The 21,796-nt window shown below is 36.3% G+C and overlaps 1 protein-coding gene across 1 annotated transcript in view; it reads left to right on the forward strand.

Annotated features, from left to right (window-relative positions):
* Positions 1-21,796, forward strand: part of KDM5A (lysine demethylase 5A) — a 97,010-nt gene that overhangs the window by 31,959 nt on the left and 43,255 nt on the right. The window contains exons 11-16 of the mRNA XM_026502703.4: positions 928-1,109; positions 2,588-2,750; positions 4,410-4,529; positions 8,328-8,522; positions 20,833-21,014; positions 21,383-21,507. Of these exons, the coding sequence (XP_026358488.2) occupies positions 928-1,109; positions 2,588-2,750; positions 4,410-4,529; positions 8,328-8,522; positions 20,833-21,014; positions 21,383-21,507 (967 nt within the window). The remainder of the gene's footprint in view (positions 1-927; positions 1,110-2,587; positions 2,751-4,409; positions 4,530-8,327; positions 8,523-20,832; positions 21,015-21,382; positions 21,508-21,796) is intronic.

Consider the following 21,796-nt stretch of genomic DNA (forward strand, 5'->3'; position numbering starts at 1 on the left):
TTTTTTTTTTCTTTTTTAAGATTTTATTTATTTATTTGACAGAGAGGCAGCAAGAGAGGAAACTCAAGCAGGGGGAGTGGGAGAGGGAGAAGCAGGCTTCCCGCTGAGCGGGGAGCCCCATGCAGGGCTCCATCCCAGAACGCTGGGATCATGACCTGAGCCGAAGGCAGACGCTTAACGACTGAGCCACCCAGGCGCCCCTGATAAGCACTTTAATGCTTTACTTCATATGGCTTCAGCAATAGGTTTTTGAAACTTGGTGTTTGGTCTTTATAACCAGTTAGAAACCTCAATGAAAACTCAGATGATAGCTTTCCTTTTTCATTCTGCCTTTCCTTCCTTTCTTTGTTTCTGGAAACTGGGAATTCTTTTTTCTTTTGAGTTCATCTATGAAACAAATGTTTTTGTTATTATAATTTATGTAATATTTCTAGCTATGTTTGTAGTGAGGGTGGTAGTGGTGACTTTCTGCATCATCTTGGTCTTTGGTGTTGACAAAAATTCAGGATTATGTGTCTTATTTTTTGTTTTCATAGTATCTGACAGCATTCTATAAATTTAGTGGTAAACATTTTGGGAAGTTACGCTACTAGGGGTAAAATAGAAATACAGTACTGCCCTATTAAAATGAGTCTCACATTATTTTACTAGTACGCTAGGGAGGAGTAGTGTAAAAATGCTTATATGCTTCAGAAGAAACCAGAGGTATCTGAAATAATTAAAGGGAAATCTGCATATCACTGGACAGGAGATAGGATTAAATTGGTATATGAGTTACATGTTGCAGAGAGCAAAGAGCACAGATGGACTAGACGATTGTAAATATTATATACAATTTTTACTTTTTTTTTTTAAGACTCCCTTGAAATTTCTATTGGGCACTTGTAATTTCTGATCTTACATTTACATCTTTTTTTTTCTTGATAGGAATATGCGCTTTCTGGTTGGAATTTGAATAATATGCCTGTCCTAGAGCAGTCTGTTCTTGCACATATTAACGTAGACATCTCTGGTATGAAAGTGCCGTGGCTCTATGTAGGAATGTGTTTCTCTTCTTTCTGCTGGCACATTGAAGATCACTGGAGTTATTCCATCAACTACTTACACTGGTATGTATGATCTTTGTTACATGCTTAGGAACTTTGTAAAGGTATAATAATATTAGGTGATATATTAGCAAGAACTGAATTTAAAAGTATTTCGTACCCAAAGTAGGATAATATATTGAGATGTGTAGAAGGTCCTAAGGGTATATATATCTCAGATACCTTCCCTTTTAAATATGTGCGTGCAGCATGCAGCAGAGCCTGGAGTTTTAGATCAAATGATATTAATTTGGTATACATGAAAATTACTTTGATATACTTTGGTATATCTTTTGATATGCAAGGTAGGATTTTAAAGTATGTATAATTTTAAAAAGTGTATAAGATCTGACTAAACCTTCAGGATTGGAAATTATTAAATGATTTTTTTCTTTTTAATAACATTTGTCCTATAAATGCCTGTTACATGCATATTTATTAAATTCTTTGGCTGAATTTTTTTGTGTCTCCCCACAGCTTTTATTTACTTGCCCAGTTCCTTGTCCATTATTATGATATCAATTAAATGATATTTTTCGCCATTTGGAAGATATTACTCAAATCACACTATGCAATACTGGAAAACCATAGTGATTTTATTTCTTTCCTTCATCACTGTGCTGTGTAATATAATTCTTAGCTGCATGTGGCTATTTGAATTACTTAAGTAAAATTAAAAATGTACTTCCTCAGTTACAGGAACATTTCAAGTGCTTTATGGTCATCGGTGACTAGGGCCATTTGTATTGCCCAGCACAGACATAGAATATTCTCGTTATTACAGTAAGTTCTGTTGGAGACAGCACTGGATTGTATTAGGATTAGGAAATGCAGCTATTTTATAAATAGCATGACTCGCTAAATCCGTTTCCTAGGAGTACAACTTAATATCATAAATGAACTCTAGTCCACTAAAGTCTAGTGCATTAATGATGCCAAGTTTTTGGTCTTTAAGATTTGTAGATAGAACTCTTTTCAGGGTTCAACAATTTCACCCTTGCCTTAGTTTGATGGATAGTAAAATTCAACTTAATGAAGTTATGTAAAGGTATTCTACACTGTTGACTTCAACTTTGATCATTGTAGGGATAATTGGAATGTCCAGTGGACTTGGGAAGCAAGGTGGTATGTCAGTATCCTTTGGAATGTTTTTTTTCATATAGTGTCTTTCCTATTTAAAGAAACAATTTATTGATCCACCTTAAAGAGTTCATGTGCTTTGAATTGCATTAATTGAATTCATTAATTACATTAATATGATTTTGAATTGAATTCATTCTAATAGTAGTGGTAAGTATGTATCCATCTGTTTATATACTTTGCTTTACCTCCTATTATGAGCACATTTATGAATTGGTTTGCCAGGATTCAGGGTATATAATCTGTGGCAAAATTAATGGAACAAGACAAAGTTAATTATTGTTTATAGCGGATTTGAATGAGAGACCCTGGCCTCATTGGTATCATGCTCACCTAGCTAAACAGTTATTTCCTTTTGCTAGGGGGGAGCCAAAGACATGGTATGGTGTGCCATCTCATGCTGCAGAACAACTGGAGGAGGTGATGAGGGAGCTGGCTCCTGAGTTATTTGAATCCCAGCCTGATCTCCTGCATCAGTTAGTCACCATCATGAACCCCAATGTACTGATGGAGCATGGTGTGCCTGTGAGTCTTTTGTGTCTCCTTTTAGTATTTTTATTTTAAGGTTATGTTAGCTTTGGGGCGCCTGGGTGGCACAGCGGTTGAGCGTCTGCCTTCAGCTCAGGGCATGATCCCGGCGTTATGGGATCGAGCCCCACATCAGGCTCTTCCGCTATGAGCCTGCTTCTTCCTCTCCCACTCCCCCTACTTGTGTTCCCTCTCTCGCTGGCTGTCTCTCTCTCTGTCAAATAAATAAAATATTAAAAAGGAAAAAAAAAAGGTTATGTTAGCTTTACCTTAGAATAGCAACATATCTTTTGTTTTATAACTGGAAGCAAAAGATCATTTCATCTTCTAGCCAAATTAGAATTTATATTCTGAAGGGAACAACATTTCTCTGGTTAACAAAGAAGTGTTTTAAAATATTAATCATACTTTATTTATAGCTACATATTAAAATAGCGTTCTGTTTCAGTAAACCATTAAATCCTGGTTTTGTTAAAAATCTTATATTCCTTATTATCTAGTATGTATAATAATACTCTGTATTATTTATTATCTATATTGTCTTTGTTTAGCCAGAGTGTAAGTTTTTCATGTGATAGTTATAATAACTAATACTTCTAATTTGGAGATCAGATTTCATATAAAGATTTCACAGCTTTTTTATTAATATATGATAATGAAATAATTTGAATACCTTTTTACTTTTTAAAAAAATATTTTATTTATTTATTTTAGAGGGAGAGTGAGAGAGCGTGCAAGCATGAACGGAGGGAGGGGCAGAGGGAGGGGGAGAGAGAGAATCTCTAGCCGAGTCTGCGCTGAGCATGGAACCTGATGTGGGCTGGATCTCATGACTCTGAGATCATGACCTGAGCTGAAATCAGGAGTCGGATGCTTAACCGACTGAGCCACTCAGGCGCCCAGTGTTAGTTTGTGTTTAAAGATTTTATTTATTTATTTATTTATTAGAGAGAGGGAGAGAGCATGTGCACACGAGCTGGGGGGAGGGACAGAGTAAGAAGCAGACCCCCCACTCCCAGAAGCAGGAAGCCAGACGTAGGGCTCTATCCCAGGACCCTGGAATCATCACCTGAGCTGAAGGCAGAGTGAATTTATACTAGAATCTGGGATTCTTCTAAAGACACATAGTATTGGGGTGACTGGGTGGCATGGACCCACTCTTTCTAAAATAAATAAATAAAGACACATAATATTTCATAAAAGTAAGTGGGACCCAGGAAAACTGATTTTGGGGATATCTCCATATAACATATGAGCTAATTAATTGGTTAATTTCCAAAAAATTATCCAAGAGTAGGAGGAAATTCCATTCTTTAACGTTATTGACAACACAAGGATAAAAGGAATAAAAGAAAAAGTCTCTTAATTGTAAAAATTTTATCCAATTTCAGAAACCAGTAGCGCAGTGAGTAACGTTTTCTCTTTGAGAATTTCTTTGTCTACTGCTTCTTGTGAATTATTTTGTTATCAGTGACTATTTTAAGAAGGTAGAGTTGGGCTGCTTCTTAAACTCTGATATTATTTTCTGATATGTGTAGGTAAATGCTTTACTGCTTTTAATTTTAGAAAATGCTTCTGAAAGTGACTGATAAAATCTCTTCCTCTTTTTTGTTGTTTTTATTTTGTTTTGTATTCCTGTTCCCACTTTGCGTTTAGGTGTACAGGACCAATCAGTGTGCTGGCGAGTTTGTTGTGACATTTCCTCGTGCCTATCATTCTGGATTTAACCAGGGCTACAACTTTGCTGAAGCTGTGAACTTCTGTACTGCTGACTGGGTCTGTTCTATAGCAAGTAGCTGTTGTACGTCTACTAACACCCCTAGAAAATGCATCTTAGTGGCCAGATTTGCTTAGTTGGGGAGGGGAGGATTCATGAACATTTCAGTAGAGACTGGAATGGCTGCTGTAATTTAGAAAGTTCAGTTAAAGTTTCCATTATAGTTTTTGTTTGGAAGATTTTACAGTTTTACTTCTCATCCATTCATTCTTTTCCCTATTCTGTTTGAATTTTAAATGAGCACTTGATAATTTTTGAATCTTTCTTTCTGAGAGACTATGGTTCTTCTAGCCTTTGCTTTCTCTGAGCAACTTAAGGATTTCATAATGACAACTAGATCTTTTTTTTTTTTTTGATAACCAGATCTTTTTAAGAATTAATTTTATCCGTATTTTCAAATGTCTAACTCAGATTTTTATTTTTAAAATATCCCTTTGTTACTTTCCTTCTTATAGACAGGTGATTTTATTCTTCCTACCATTTTATGTTTTTTTGTATTTCTTTTAAAAAACTTATTTTAAAGAATAACTATAATATTGAGGTTGCTGTGGCATATACCTTTGTTTAAATGATAATGCCAGGGGTGCCTGGGTGGCTCAATCAGTTAAGCGTCTGACTTCGGCTCAGGTCATGATCCTGGAGTCCTGGGATCGAGTCCTGCATCAGGCGCCCTCCTCAGCAGGGAGCTTTTCCCTGTACCCCTCCCCCCTGTTTGTGCTCTCTCTCGTTCTCTCTCAAATAAATAAAATCTTTTAAAAAATAAAATAAATGATAGTGATTGCTATTTTGCTTTTCTGTATGAGTAAGATATCAAAAAGTAACTAGTTATGATTATGTCATGTTGGTTGGGAAAAGACTGCAAATTTATGATGCACTCTTTTACTTTATTTTTCCTTTAGTGATTCTCTCTTTTTTGGTCTCCTCTCAACATTTGGGGAGGGTTTTTTTTTTGTTTGTTTTGTTTTTTGAGAGAGAGAGAGAGAGCACCCAGAAGGAGAGAGAGAATCTTAGCAGACTCCGCGCTGAACACAGAGCTTGATGCGTGGCTTGATCTCATTGAGGTCAGAACTCTGAGATCACTACCTCAGCAAAATCAAGAGTCAGATGCCAACCAACTGAGCCACCTAGGTGTCCCAAGGGGGAGATTTTTAGTAATACTGGGTCTTATGTTTCCTGTAGGCACATTAATTTATTAAATTTCATGATTCATGATTTCATGATTTGTTAATAAATGACATGATGAGTAATCTTTTTTGATCTAGTAATTTAAAACATTATTAGGCTTAGGAAGCAGTATGAGCAGGGCTGAGCTTAGGACTTTCCCTTGAAGGTCTATTTTTTAAAATTCAACTAACATTTATCAAAATGTTTATGATTTACTTGATTCTTGGCTAGATGTAGGGTTGAAAATAGAGATAATTCAGAAATGAATTAGAGATGGTTTCTTCCTTTAACGTGTTCACTATTATTGATGTGTGGCCTTGGGGAGCTCTTTTAATTTCACTGGGCCTAAGTTTTTCACCTTGTATGTGAAGATACTAAGATTTGCTAAATAACCTCAAACAAGTGAGATGATATATGTAGAAGTCCTTGAAACTCTTTAGAAGAAGGGTGTGATAGAAATGAAGAGTTATAGCAGCTTTAGATTTGGAATATAGTGATGGTATTAAGTTTTATAAGCCACAATGGATTATCAGTTCTATTTAATGTGGGTTCTTTACAGATTATAATAATTAAGATCTGCATATTTTCTTGCTATTGTTAATAAACTATGTGAAAAATGTTTAACAAGTAAATATTTATGAAGTAGGAAATGAAAGTTGTTAATAGACAAGATAATCGCTAATTATAAATTCAGTATCATTGTTTTCTTTGGAGAGTTTGTTTCTTTAAAAGAGTATGTAGGGGTGCTGGGTGGCTCAGTCAGTTAAGCATCCGACTCTTGCTCTTGGCTCAGGTCATGATCTCAGGGTCATGAGTTCAAGTCCTGCATTGGTCTCCACACTGGGCATGGAGCCTACTTAAAAAAAGGGTATGGGGGGGCGCCTGGGTGGCACAGCGGTTGGGCGTCTGCCTTCGGCTCGGGGCGTGATCCCGGCGATCTGGGATCGAGCCTCACATCAGGCTCTTCTGCTATGAGCCTGCTTCTTCCTCTCCCACTCCCTGTGCTTGTGTTCCCTCTCTCGCTGGCTGTCTCTGTCTCTGTCAAATAAATAAAATCTTTAAAAAAAAAAGGGTATGGAAATACTGCTTGATATAGAGATAGTCTTACATTCTCAAAATGTGAGTCCTGTGATTGTCTTCTGCCTTTCTCAAAATGGAGGTGATTTCTTAAAGGCTCTTAAAGGTCCATTTTCTTATTTTTTCTCTTTTATATCATAGTTTTTAAATATAAACTAAAACTCCCATTTAAACTACCCAAGTTTTCCCACTGGACAGGAGGACAGAAGTTGGGGAAAGAGAGAGAGAAAGGAGGGAGAAGGGATGGAAGAAGTGTGTGTGTGTGTGTATATGTGTGTGTTTGTATGTATAGGCTTACCTTGTTTTATTGCACTTTGCTTTATTGAACTCCACACATACTGCATCTTTTACAAATTGAGGGCTTGTGGCAACCCTTTGTCAAGACAGCAAGTCTATTGACACCATTTTTCCAATAGCATTTATTCACTTCATGTCTTTGTGTCACATTTTGGGAATTCTGGCAATATTTCAAACTTCTTTGTTATTATTTGTTATTGTGATCTATGATTAGTAATTATGACTTGCTGAAAGCTCTGGTAGTGGTTAGCATTTTTTAACAAGAAAGTATTTTTGAATTAAGTTGTGTACATTGTTTTTTTAGACATAAGGCTTTTGCACACTATATAGACTACAGTATAATGTAAACATAACTTTTATATGCACTGGAAAACCAAATCAGTCATTTTGCTCACTTTTTTGTGATACTTTATTTATGGTGGTCTGGAACCAAACCCACAGTATCTCCAAGGTATGCCTATATAATATGACTAGTATCATAATTTGGCTTAAATCTTGATGGTTAAAGAAATTTTCAGACTTTATCTTAAAGGGTGTATCTGATGATTTATGAAAAGTGATCATCTGGTGATTTGTTTATTCATTTAGGGAGAATAAGGTGTATAATCTCATGATTTCACTTGGATTTTCTTTAGGTCAGACTGATTTTTTAAAAGAATTTCTAGATGCTAAAATGTAAATCAGCTTTTGCTTTGATTCTTAAAAGTCAGTTAATGTGAATTGCTGAAGTGCTTTTTTTCTCCCCTTTTCTTTCTTTCTTTCTTTCTTTCTTTCTTTCTTTCTTTCTTTCTTTCTTTTCTTTTCTTTTCTTTTCTTTTCTTTTTTTTAACTTTTAATAACATCTCTGCTTTTTGGTCTGTGGAAACTTCCTTGCTGGATATGCCCTTTTAACCTTTATTACCTAAATGTTTTTTCTTTTCTCTTTAAAGGCAGCTTATGTCAAAGTGATCTAAAAGAGTTTGCTGCCTCATTTAAATATCAAGGAACTTGTACTTCTTGTACATAACGAGTAGAAAATCAGTAGCTTAGGCTAGAAGCTTAGCATCTCAAATTATGGAAATTTTCAGTGGGAAGGCCTTTGAAATTCCTGCTGGGTCATAAAGATTTAATATTTACAGTTCCTCTTATGTTCAAATGGAATTTGTTATTCTGCCTTTTTTTTTTTTTAATAATAAAACAGAGGATCTGTAGGCTAAATAGTGGTTTTGTTCTGGAATATGTTACAGGCAAGTAATTTAATTTGAGAATCTTGTTTACAGTTGCCCATTGGACGTCAGTGTGTCAATCATTACCGACGGCTAAGGCGCCATTGTGTCTTTTCACATGAAGAACTCATTTTCAAGATGGCAGCAGATCCAGAATGCTTAGATGTGGGACTGGCTGCCATGGTATGCAAAGAATTGACTCTCATGACTGAAGAAGAGACAAGATTAAGGGAGTCTGTTGTACAAATGGTGAGTTTGTGGAACACATTTTCTGTATTTGACACTGCTCATGGAATATACAAAAACTGAACCTGTAGAAAGAATCCATTTCATCTTTGATTCCTTTAGAAGTTGAACACAAAAATCACAAGTTTGGAGAAGGGGTGTGTGTGTGTGTGTGTGTTTAAAGATTTATTTATTTTAGAGAGAGAGTGAGCACATGATGGGGAGGGGCAGAGGGAGAGGGTTAGAGAATCTCAGGTACACTCTGCTGCTGAGCGTGGAGCCTGATACGGGTCTTGATCTGATCAAGACCTGACGTGAGATCAAGACCTGAGTCAAGAGTTGGGTGCTTAACCGACTGTGCCACCAGGCACCCTGGAGAAAGTATATTTTTATACTTGCTATTTTGGGTTCTACAAACTGAAAAGTTTTAGGAATCTTTATGTCACCTCTAGATTTTAAAAAATGGAATTGTGTCATATAGAATTTCTTAGGTATATATTTATTTTTTAAATCTTCTATATGTAGTATTTCTTTAAATAAGAAAGTTCAAATCCTTTTCTCTGAGCTTTGAAATTAAATAAAAGTTGTGTTTCTGGTGATTCCAGCTGTCAGAGTGGATTGATCTGGTTTTTTTGTTTTTGTTTTTTTCCTCTAAGTAATTTAATGAGTAGGAAGTACTGAATAACCAAGTGTTGGGATTTTTTTTTTTCTTCCCCCCCCTCCCCAGTTTGGAAGCCAGTTGAATATCTGATGGAATTCTTTATAATGGTGGTGGCTGGGCAGTGGGTTGGCCATACCCTCCCCACAAGTGTTGGGATTTTGAATGCTTGGAATAAACTAAACCTTTGTCACAATCAAGATAATGAACATACCACCTTCAGAAGTTTTCTTGTGCCCCTTTATGATCCTCCTTTCTTGTCCCATTCCCCCTCTTCACTACTCCCACTCCACCCCTTCCAGGAAAACACCAATTGGCTTTCTTTAGTGTGCCTTTGTAAAAAATGTCTTATTTAAATTGAGTCATACTGTTTATACTTTTTGCTTAGTGTCTTTTACTTAACATAATTACTTAGAGATTCATTTATGTTTTTCCATGTATTAATTGTTTATTCTTTTTAATTGTCAAGTAGTTGCCAAGTATCTATTGTGTGGATATACCACAGTTTATCTCTTCACTTATGAATGGACATTTTAATTGTTTTTAACTTTTGCCTGTTATGAATTAAGCTGCTGTGGACATTTCTGAACAACTTTCTATGTTGACATATACTTTGATTTCTCTTGGATAAATACTAGGACTGGAATGGCTGGGTTATATGATGTATGTTTAATTTTTTCTAAAAACTGCCAAACTGTATTCTAAAACAGTTTTTACAGTTCTGCCAGGAATATGAGAGTTCCACTTGACCTGCAGTTTCACTGACATTTGGAATTTTAACTTTAGGTATTCTTTTTTTTTTTTAAGATTTTATGCACTTATTGGAGAGAGAGAGTGAGTGAGAGAGAGCGCACAAGCTAGAAGAGAGGCAGAGGGAGAGAGAGAAGCAGGCTCCCCAAGAGCAGGGAGCCCGATGCAGGACTCGATCCCAGGACCCCTGGATCATGACCTGAGTTGAAGGCAGACACTTAACCAACTGAGCCACCCAGGTGTCCCAATTTTAGATATTCTAATAGGTTTGTTGTGGTAGTTCACCATGACTTTAATTTTAATGACTAATGATGTTGGGTACCTTCTAGGTGCTTATTTGCTGTATATATATCTTTGAGGGAAGATTCTGTTCAAATCTTTTGCCCAACTTTTAAAACTTGGGCTGTTACTGAAATTTTGAGAGTTCTTTAGTTAGTTTAGATACAAATTCTTTACCAGATAGGTGATTTGAAAATATTTTCTTCCAGTCTGTGGCTTGTCTTTTCCTTTATGTAATAGTATTTTTTTGAAGAACAGGAATTTCTTTGGTTTATCAATTTTTTCTTTTATGGCCTGTGCTTTTGGCTATATCTAAGAAATCTTTGCTTAACTCAGGATAACAAAGATTATCTCCTATGCTTTCCAGAAATGTTTTAGTTTTAGCGCATACATTTATGTGTATGGTCTATTTCAAGTTAATTTTTGTATGTGGAATGAGGTATGGGTCAAAGTTTATTTTCTTGCATATGTCACTTATGATTTCAAGCCCACTTATGAGAATACTAATTTGAGATTTCCTGTTTTGGCTTAATTGGTTTAGCTAACTCACCAAGTAACCAAGAATAACAAGAACAGTTGGTAGGTTGAGAAGACACTTTATTTTTTGACATATCCCAAGTGGTAGAATTTAACAGAAGCCTTGTTTCCTCTCAGTAAAATCAGAATTTTCTTGAAAGCACCATTTTTAGTTAGAAAAGTTTATATAATCACAAAATTAAGTACGTTGTGTCTATTTTGAAAGAATTTCAAATAATGGGTTCTTTATATATTAAGTTAGATTTAAAGAGTTTTAAGAAAACGAATATAGGTTTTAGCTGAAGAACAATACTGTAGTGGATAGCGATTTGGATATGAAAAGTAAAAGAAAAATCGATTTCATCACTCTTTTTATGGGCATAAATGGGGAAAAAAAATCTTTAAACCAAAACTATGTATAGCTATGTAAGGCTATATAAAGCTGTATAAAGCTATACATATTACAAATGATGAAATATTATTATAAGCTAATTATTTTTAAGAATTTATGTTAACTTGGAAATAAGAATTTTTACTAATGGTCACATTTCTTTTTCTAGTTTGAATTACCTGTGATCAGAAACAAGAGGGACACCTGGGTGGTTGAGTCAGTTAAGTGTCTGCCTTTGGCTCAGGTCATGATCTCTCAGGGTTCTGGAATCAAGCCCCACTGAGGGCTCCCTGCTCAGAAGGGAGTCTGCTTCTCCCTCTGTCCCTCCGCCCTGCTCATGCTCTCTCTCTCTTAAATAAATAAAAAAAATCTTTATTAAAAAAAACAACAAGAGACAAGTGAATCTTGTTTTTGCTTTTTTAAAAAATTTCTTTCAGGTAAGTGAATGTATGACCTGATATAGTTAATATTCACGTGTTATACCTGTATTCTTAAAAGTTTTCTTTGATTGTTTGCTTATTTTTTATTAGCTTTCTTATTTTATTATTTTTTTTAATAAGACTGTCTTTTCAGAGTAGTTGAAAGTTCACAGCAAAACGAGGGAAAGGGTAGGGTACAGAGATTTCCCATATATCTTCCATTCCCACACATGTAATGCCTTCTACATTATCAACATCTGCTAGAGTGGTACATTTGTTATAATTGATAAACCTGCATTGACATATCATAATCACCCAAAGTCCGTAGTTTATGTTATGCTTCACTCTTGGTGTATATTTTGTGTGTTTGGATGAATATATAATGACATGTATCCATCATTAAGTATCATACAGAGTATTTCCACTTCACTAAAATTACTCTGTGTTTCACCTGTTCATCACTACCCTACTTCCACTGGCAAATACTGATCTTTTTACTATTTCTATAGTTTTGCCTTTATGTCATATAGTTGAAATCATACAGTGTGTTGTCTTTTCACATTGCCTTTCACTTTTTTCATGTGAATGTCCAGTTGTTCCAGCACCATTTATTGAAAAGACTGTCTTTGCTCCATTGTATTGCCTTCTTTGTGAAAGATCAGTTGACTGTATTTATGTGAGTTTGTTTCTGCATCCTCTGTTGTGTCCCATTGATTGATTTCTCTATTCTTTTGTAATACCACATAGTCTTCATTACTTCTGTAGGTTTATACTGTTTTAAAAATTTTATTTATTTTTTATTTGAGTACAGTTGACACATAGCTTACTTTAGTTTCAGGTGTATAATTTATAGTAAGTCTTGAAGTCAGTTAGTGTTAGTCTTTTGACTTTGTTCTTCTGCAGTATTGAGCTGACTATTATGAGTGTTTTATCTTACCATATAAACTTAAGAATACTTTGTTGATATCCATAAAATAACTTGCAGGGATTTTTATTTTGATTGTACTAGATTTATAGATTAAGTTGGGAAGAACTGACATCTTGACAGCACTGAACATGGAATACCTCCATCCATGAACATGGAACACTTCTCCATTTATTTAGCTCTTTGATTTTGTTCAAGGAGTTCTGTAGTTTTCTTTCTTGCACATGTTTTGTTAGAAACCTAAGTATTTCATTTTTGGAGAGTGCTAATATAAATAGTAATTTGTTTTTAATTTCAAATTCCACTTGTTTGTTACTGGTATATAGGAAAGAGATTGAATTATATACCAAGCTTGAATCCTGTGTAACCTTGCTCTTATTGCTTATTAGTTCCAAGAGTGTTTTTGTCAGTTCTTTCAGATTTTCTGCGTGGATGATCTTATGATCCATAAACAAAGATGGTTTGGTTTCTTCCTTCCCAATATGTATCCTTTTTATTTCCTGTTCTTGTCTTATTGTATTAGCTAGGTCTTCCTGTTGAAAAGGAGTGGTGGGAGGGGACATTCTTGTCTTGAACCTGATCTTAGTAGAAAAATTTATCAAGAATGGGTGTCAAATGCTTTTTCTGCATCTATTGATATAATCATGTGGCAGGGTTTGGGAGGATTGACTCCAAGTTTGAAAGAAGTTCTAATTGTTGCATACTTGGGGTGAATTCCACTTGATTTTGTCATGTAATTCTTATATATTGTGGGATTCAACTTGCTAGTTTTGTTGAAGATTTTTGCATCTATGTTCATGAGAGATATTGGCCTGTAGTGGTTTTGGTAGCAGGGTAACGGTGGCCTCATAGAATGAGTTAAGTGTTTTCTCTGCTTCTGTCCTTGGAAAGAGATCATAGAGACTTGGTATAATTTCTTCCATAAATATTTGGTAGAATTCACCAATGAACCCATTTGGGTCTGGTGCTTTTTGTTTTGGAAGGTTATTAATTATTGATTGGATTTTCTCAGTAGATGTATAGAGCTATTCGGATTGTGTGTGTGTGAATTTTGATGGATTGTCTTTCCAGGAGTTGGTCCATTTCATCTGGTTATGAAATTTGTGGGTATAGAGTTGTTTATAGTATTCTTAATGCTATCCTTTCAATGTCCATGGGATCTTTAGTGATGTCCCCTTTTTCACTTCTGATTTTAGTAATTTGTGTCTGTTTTTTTGTTGTTGTTTTTTATTTGTTTTTTTTTAGTTAGCCCAGCTAGAGGCTTATCAGTATCATTGAACTTTTCTTAGGACCAGTTTTTGGTTTTATTGATTTTTCTCTATTGATTTCCTGTTTTTAATTTCACTGATTTCTGCTTTAATTCTTTTTTTTTTTTAAGATTTTACTTATTTATTTTAGAGAGAGAGAGAGAGTGAGCAAGTGGAGGGAGGGGAAGAGGTAGAGAATCTCAAGCAGACTACACGCTGAGCACAGAGCCCAATGCAGGGCTTGATCTCACGACCCTGAGATCATGACCTGCGCTCAGATCAGGAGTTGAATGCTTAACCAACTGAGCCACCCAGGCGCCGTGCCCCTCTTCTGCTTACTTTGGATTTAATTTGATCTTCTTTGTCTAGTTTCCTAAAGTGGAAACTTAGGTTATTCATTTTATATATGTTTATTTAAAATGGAATTCCTTGGGGTCCCTGGCTGGCTCAGTCAGTAGAATGCAACTCTTGATTTGGGGATTGTGAATTAGAGCCCCATGTTGGGTGTAGACATTACTTAAAAATAAAGTCTTAAAAAAAAAAAAAGGGAATTCCTTTTCCATTGCCTGGTGTCTGTCTTTTGAAGCTTGAAATTTAATTTCATTTTAATGTGCCTTTGCTTTATTGTGTTTCATATATATTGTGTTTTTTACAAATTGAAGGTTTGTGGCAACCTTGCATTGAGCAGGTTTATTGGCCCCATTTTTCAAACAGCATTTGCTCACTTTGTGTCTCTGTGTCACATTTAGTAATTCTCACAATATTTCAGACTTTTTATTTTATTTCATTTATTTATTTTGTTCATTTTTAATTGTCATATAATATACAGTGTTTTGTAAGTTTCCAGGTGTACAATATAGTGATTCAGCAATTCTGTATATTACTCAGTGCTCATCACAATAAGTGTACTCTTAATCCCCTCTACCTATTTCACCTATCCCCCCACCCACCTCCCTTCTGGTAACCACCAGTTTATTCTCTGTATTTAATAGAATCTGGGGCACGTGGCTGGCTCAGTCGGTGACTCTTCATCTCAGGGTCATGAGCTTGAGCCCCATGTTGGGTGTAAAGCTTACTTAAAAAAAGAAAGTGGAATACCCTTAATAGAGTCTTGTTTTTTTGTGTTTGTCTTTTTCATTTTGTTTCTTAAATTCCACATATGAGTGAAATCAGATGATATTTGTCTTTCTCTGATTTGTATTACTTAGAATTATATCCTCTAGATCCATCCATTTGTTGCAAATGTCAAGTTTTCATTCTTTTTTATGGATGAATAATATTCCACTGTATTTATACCACATCTTTATCCATTCATCTATCAGTGAACCCTCGAGTTGCTTCCATAATTTGGCTATTGTAAATAATGCTGTAATAAACATGAGGGTGCATATATCTTTTCAAATTAGTGTTTTCATATTCTTTGGGTAATTACCCAGTAGTGCAATTCCTGAATCATATGGTGATTCTTTAATTTTTTGAGGAACCTCCATATGTTTTCCACAATGGCTGCACCAGTTTTCATTTCCACTAGCAGTGCACAAGGGTTCCTTTTTCTCCACATCCTTGCCAACACTTGTTTCTTGTATTTTTTATTTTAATCATTCTAATAGGCACAAAACCTCATTGATTTGCGTTTCTCTGATGGGTGATGTTGAGCATCTTTTCATGTGTCTCTTTGCCATCTGGATGTCTATGGAGAAATGTCTGTTCATGTCTTCTGCCCTTTCTTTTTTTTTTAAATAGGCTCCACATCCAGCGTGGAGCCCAACGTGGGGCTTTAACTCACGACCCTGAGATCAAGACCTGAGCTGAGATCAGGAGTCGGATGCTTAACCAACTGAGCCACGCAGGCGCCCCTTCCCATTTTTTAATTGGTCAGACTTTTTTGTTATTATAATTGTTATGGTCATTTTGATGAGTGATCTTTGATGTTACTGTTGTCATTGTTTTGGGTTCCACGACCTGACAGTGAACTTAATACATAAATGTTGAGTATATTCTGCCTGTTCTGCCAACTGGCGGTTTCCTCATTTCTCTTTGTGTGTCTGTCAGGCTTCTTTGAGACACAATGATATTGAAATTAGGCCAATTAACCCTACAATAGCCTGTTAAGTGTTCAAGCAGAAGGAAGAGTCACGTATCTCTCACTTCAGATCAGAAACTAGAAATGATTAAGGTTAGTGAGGAAGGCATGCAGAAAGCCTAGATAGGTCAAAAGCTAGGCTTCTTATGCCAGAGAGTTAGCCATGGTGTGAATGCAAAGGAATAGTTCTTGAAGGAACTTAAAAATACTACTCTAGTGAACACATGAACAATAAGAAACTTAAAAGAGCCTTATTGCTGATATGCTGCAAGTTTTAGTGATCTGGATACAAGATGGAACCATCCACAACATTTCTTTATGCCAAGGCCTAATCCATTGCAAGGCCCCAACTCCCCAGTTTTATGTAGGCTGAGAGAGGTAAGGAAGCTGCAGAAGTTTGAAGCTAGCAGAGGTTGGTTCATGAAGTTTAAGGAAAGTAGTCATCTCCGTACCACAGAAATGCAAGATGAAACAGCAGGTGTTGATATAGAAGCTGCAGCAGGTTATCCAGAAGAACTAGTTAAAATCATCGGTGAAGGTGGCTACACTAAGTACAGATTTTCAGTGTTGACGAAACTGCCTTCTATTGGAAGAAGATGCCATCTAGGACTTTGATAGCTAGAGAGAAGTTAATGCCTGGCTTCAAAGTTTCAAAGGGCTGACTCTCTTGTTAGGGACTAATACAGCTGATGACTTTAAGTTGAAGCCAGTGCTCATTTATCATTCTGCAAATCACTGTCCTTAAGAATTATGGAAGTATACTCTGTGTTCTGTAACTGGAACAACAAAGCCTGGATGACAGCACATCTGTTTACAAATGGTTTGGACCCACTCTGCAGAGAAAAAGATCCTTTCAAAATATGACTGTTCATTAACAATGCACCTGGTCACCTAAGAGCTCTGATGGAGATGTGCAACAAAATGAATGTTGTTTTCATGCTGTGAACATTCTGTAGCCCATGGATCAAGAAGTCATTCGACTTTCAAATCTTACTATTTAAGAAATATATTTTGTAAGGCCATAGCTGCCATGGATAGTGACTCTGCTGATGGATCTAGGGAGAGTAAATGAAAAACCTTCCGGAAAAGGTTCACTATTCTAGATGCCATTAAGAACATCCGTGATAGTTGGAACTAGGTCTAAATATCAACATGAACAGGAGTTTGGAAGAAGTTGATTGCAATCATGGCATGGATGACTTTGAGGTGTTCAGGACTTCAGTGGAGGAAGTAACTGCAGATGGGGTCGAAATAGCAGAACTCGAATTAGAAGTGGAGCCTGAAGGTGGGACTAAATTGGTACAAACTCAGGATAAAACTTGAGCAGATGAGGAGTTGCTTCTTACGGATAAGCAGAGAAAGTGGTTTCTTGAGATGAAATCTGCTGGTGAAGATGCTGTGAAGACTACAAAAATGAAGACAAAGAATTTAGAGTATTACATAAACTTAGTGAATAAAGCAGTGGCAGGGTTTGAGAGGATTGACTCCAAATTTGAAAGAAGTTCCAATTGTGGGTGAAATGCTATCAAAGAAGCATTGTATGCTTCAGAGAAATCACATGTGAAAGAAAGAGACAATTGATGTGGCAGACTCCATTGTTGTTGTTGTTGTTGTTATTGTTGTTTTAAGTAGGCTCCACACCGTCTTTGGGGCTTGAACTCATGACCCTGAAATCCAGAGTCATGTGCTCTACCAACTGAGCCAGCCAGACGCCCCAGACTCCATTGTTTTATTTTAAGAAATTGCCCCAGCCACCCCAACCTTCAGCAGCCACCCTCTGATCAGTCAGCAGCCTGGTCAACATGAAAACAAGACCCTCCAGCAGTGAAAAGCTCAGATGATGTTGAGCATTTTTTAGCAATAAAGTATTTTTTAATTAAGGTATATACATTGCTTTTTAGATATAATACTATTGCACATTTAATAGGCTACAGTGTAGGGTAAATATAACTTTTATATGTGCTAAGAAACCAGAAAGTTCATTTGACTTGTTTAATTATGATACTCTTTGTTATTGTGGTCTGGAATCAAACCCACAATATCTCCAAGGTCTGCCTGTACATTGGTAGATACTCATGAAGTCAGTTTTTGTGGTATGGTCTCATTTCAGGTTTAACCTGTGTTATTAATGGGGCATTGCTTTTCCTTGTTCTACAATAATTTGAATATCACATCTATTGATCATTTTATTTATCCTTTGATCACATTTCTCCGAGGACTCTTTTCCTATTAACTTCTCCCTGTGCCCTTGAGACGCTAATCTCTACCCTTTCTTTGCATATTGTACACTTGTCTTTCCTATCTTGAAGAAAGTTTTCATTTTTTTCCTTCCAAAAAACTTCTTGAGTGGTTTTTCTGTGAACAGTGCCCTCATTTCCTTTTTATCCCTTCATTGTCACTGTCATTTTGAAACTCTCAGAATTTGCTAGTGACTTTATTGCCAAGTCTAATTGTTTTTTGTCTTTTATCCCCATGACCTCTTTGTTGCACTATATTTTGTTTCTTTGTTCCTTTCCCTAACACTCACTCTACTGTTCCTTCAGCATCTGGTAACATTTCCCAGTCACTTTTTAAAAAAAGTTTGTTTGATTGATGTTAGAGAGAGAGAGAGACAGAAAGAAAGTGAGCTGGGGGAGGGACAGGGAAAGGGAGAGAGAGAATCCACAAGCAGACTCCCTGCTGAGCATGGAGCCCGACTTGGGGCTCCATCCCAGGACCCTGAGATCGTGACCTGAGTTGAAACCAAGAGTCAGCCTCTCAACCAGCTGAGCCACCCAGGCGCCCCTTGCCAGTCACTTTTAATTATTTTCCTCATCTTCTTCAATTGCTAGTGTTTGCAGGGTGCAGCCTTTATTTTCTATTTTTTTCCTTTTGTGCTACCTTTCGAGGAATTCTTAGCCTTTCTTAGGATTTTACCTCTCTTTCAGCTGTTACCTTGTGGTTTCATTTCTCAGGTCTTGATGTTTCCTCCTAGTCTGTGCAAACACAGGAATTATTGTCACTCTGAAAGAGGTGTCATGTGCAGTCACCCGTTTGTAATCCAGGTCTCCTTGGGATTGCCGTATGTTTCTCTTTAGCTTTTTTTCATCTCACTTTGAGCATCTGAGATAGAATATCATCTCCTCTCCATCTACCCTTTCACAAACCACTTTACTTATTGCCAGTATCAGGATCATTATTTAAAAACTTAATGTGATCCTTGACTCATCTGTCTCTTTCATAGTCATCTGCTCTCTGGCTTGAAGTTTTTATTTGTTTGTTTATTATGGCAATGTTTCTCATCACTTCTACTCCCCCCTTTTTTCCTTTACTGCTATCATCCAGTTCCATTCCTTAATTTTCTCACCTTGCTTATTTTTTTAAGATTTTATTTATTTATTTGACAGAGAGACAGCCAGCGAGAGAGGTAACACAAGCAAGGGGAGTGGGAGAGGAAGAAGCAGGCTCCCAGCAGAGGAGCCTGATGTGGGGCTAGATCCCAGAACGCCGGGATCACTCCCTGAGCCAAAGGCAGATGCTTAACGACTGAGCCACCCAGGCGTCCCACAGCTTGCTTATTTCAAATAGCTTTTAGTTTGTATTTCTTTTTTCTTCTCTCTATTCCCTCCTAATAATTTATAATTTTCTGAACTATATAATATTAGCATTACAAGGAAAAATTGTTCTGTGATAGAAAAGCTTGGGAGGTGGTAGATTAAGAAAAAATTAATTGGGGATAAAGAAATAATAAATGATTCCTTACTGTAAAACTTCTATGATATGCTGGTGTTCATTGTTAATGTCTTAAATTGGGAGGGATATAGTAATACATAGCATTTACCCTGTAGACAATTTATTTAGTTTTTTTGCAGAGTATCTTCTAGGGCTAGGGGTTCCTGGAGCATACTTTAAGATATGGTGTAAAATTTATTTGAGACAGGGAGAGAGAGAGAGTGAGAGTGAGAGAGAGAGAAGGAAAGCGACTGTATGGAGGGAGGGTCAGAGAGAGGGAGAATCCCAAGCTGACTTAACCGACTGAGCCACCCAGGTGCCCCAGATTTCTTGATGTATTAATGTCCTGTTTGCCAGTTGTTCTGAAGCTGTGTGAATTCTTGTAAACTAAGAAATACCTGCAGTGCATTTTGGAACCATTTTTACATGAAATAATTTTTAAAGCAAATATTAAATGCTAATATGAGAAATGGGACGATATGAGAGTATAGTTAAGAGACATACAGATTAAAACTAATATCGAAAACAAGATCCGTGTTGCAAGAGCTGAATTGTGTCTGCCAGTGAATAAATTATTGGGTTTTTACCATCGGTAAGTGAAAAGTTTGCTTTCGTAGTGGAATTAGGTTTTTAAGTACCTTGCTCAAGCAAGTAGTAACTCTAAAGAGAACCCTTGTGTATTGAATGGAAGTCTTTATAAAATGCACTTCAGATGTTCTTATTTTCTTAAGCTGGCACACTGAATTTAATTAACTTTCTTTTTGATGTCTTGCTGAAGTAGATTATATTTTGATTTGCATAGTTTAAGTAATTTTTACTGCTTTATCTTTGTGTATGCTTGTATTAGTGTTATTTTTGGATCATTGATTACTAATATATCTGTATTCAGGGCAAAAAAATTTTTTTAATTAATTTTTTTCTTGTTCTAAGGAGAAGACAAAATCATATGAAACAAAATATATAGCTTCATGAATTGTTACATAGTAAACTTTGTTGTCATCACAGTTCTGGTCAAGAAATAGAACTTTGTTAGCCACCCCTAAAGTACCTCCCAATTACGACTTCCCTCCCTCCCCTCAGAATGACTGCTATGACCTTTGTAGTCATAAGTTCCTTGCATTTGAAAAATAATTGTATCAGTCAGATGTGTATTCTTACACATCAAGGTTTAGTCTTTCCCATTTAAAAAAAATTAAGAATGATTAATTTTAGAAAGTATTTTGATGATGTGCCATTGTACCTCCCGTGTTTATATCTTAAGTCAGGTTTACCTGTAGAAAAAAACGTAATAACTAAGTTCTTTAATGCTTGAGAGCTTAGAAAGACTTGATGTGGTGACATGAATTGTATTTCAGGGTGTCCTCATGTCAGAAGAAGAAGTGTTTGAACTTGTTCCTGATGATGAGCGGCAGTGTTCAGCGTGCAGAACCACGTGTTTTCTCTCTGCTCTCACGTGCTCCTGTAATCCTGAGCGCCTTGTGTGTCTCTACCATCCAACCGATCTGTGCCCCTGCCCCATGCAGAAGAAATGTCTTAGGTATCCTCAAGTTTCTTATAAACCTTGTTACTTCTTTTAAAACTAAGTGCACTGTTCTTTGTAGTTCCCCTTTCCCCTGTGTGCGCTGGTAACTTTCCCTTGTCTCTCTGCCTCCCTGCTGAGGACCAGTCCTTTAAAGTTGGCCCTACACTTGGCAACTAATGTTAGTTTTTTTATCAGTTGATTTCATGTCTTCCTTGTCTTTCCCTGCATTAAAACTCTGTGGGTGGCTTTGATTTAAGACCCCATGCCCTTGGTCATTGTATTAAGCTGATTGTACTTAAAATTTATTTTCAAGTTGTTGGTTTCTGCAAAGTTTTTAATTTCTGTGTTTTTTGTTTATTTGTTTTGTTTTTCTTTGTGTTTAGATACCGCTACCCATTAGAGGACCTCCCTTCTCTGCTATATGGTGTGAAGGTCAGGGCACAGTCCTATGACACTTGGGTCAGCCGTGTTACAGAAGCATTATCTGCCAACTTCAACCACAAGAAAGGTTAAGTTTCCTCCTTTTTTATGCATACACTGAAATTATTGTCACATTGAAAGAGGCCTTGTTTTGTTCTATGTGCTTTTCCTCCATTAAGGAAAAATTATAGGTTTCATAATGAGATTTGTGACTAATGGGTTGGTTGACTGACTGTAGATTTTGTTTTCTATTTGAGAATTTTCTTTTATATAAAAAGTTACTATAAAATGGGACGATAGCTAACTTGCAGTTAGATACGTATTTTGGGGAGCCATTGTTACCAGTGGACTGCCACTACAGGTTAATTAAGAAAGAG

The sequence above is a fragment of the Ursus arctos genome, unplaced genomic scaffold (assembly GCF_023065955.2).
Source record: "Ursus arctos isolate Adak ecotype North America unplaced genomic scaffold, UrsArc2.0 scaffold_26, whole genome shotgun sequence".
In the NCBI taxonomy this organism is placed as follows: domain Eukaryota; kingdom Metazoa; phylum Chordata; class Mammalia; order Carnivora; family Ursidae; genus Ursus; species Ursus arctos.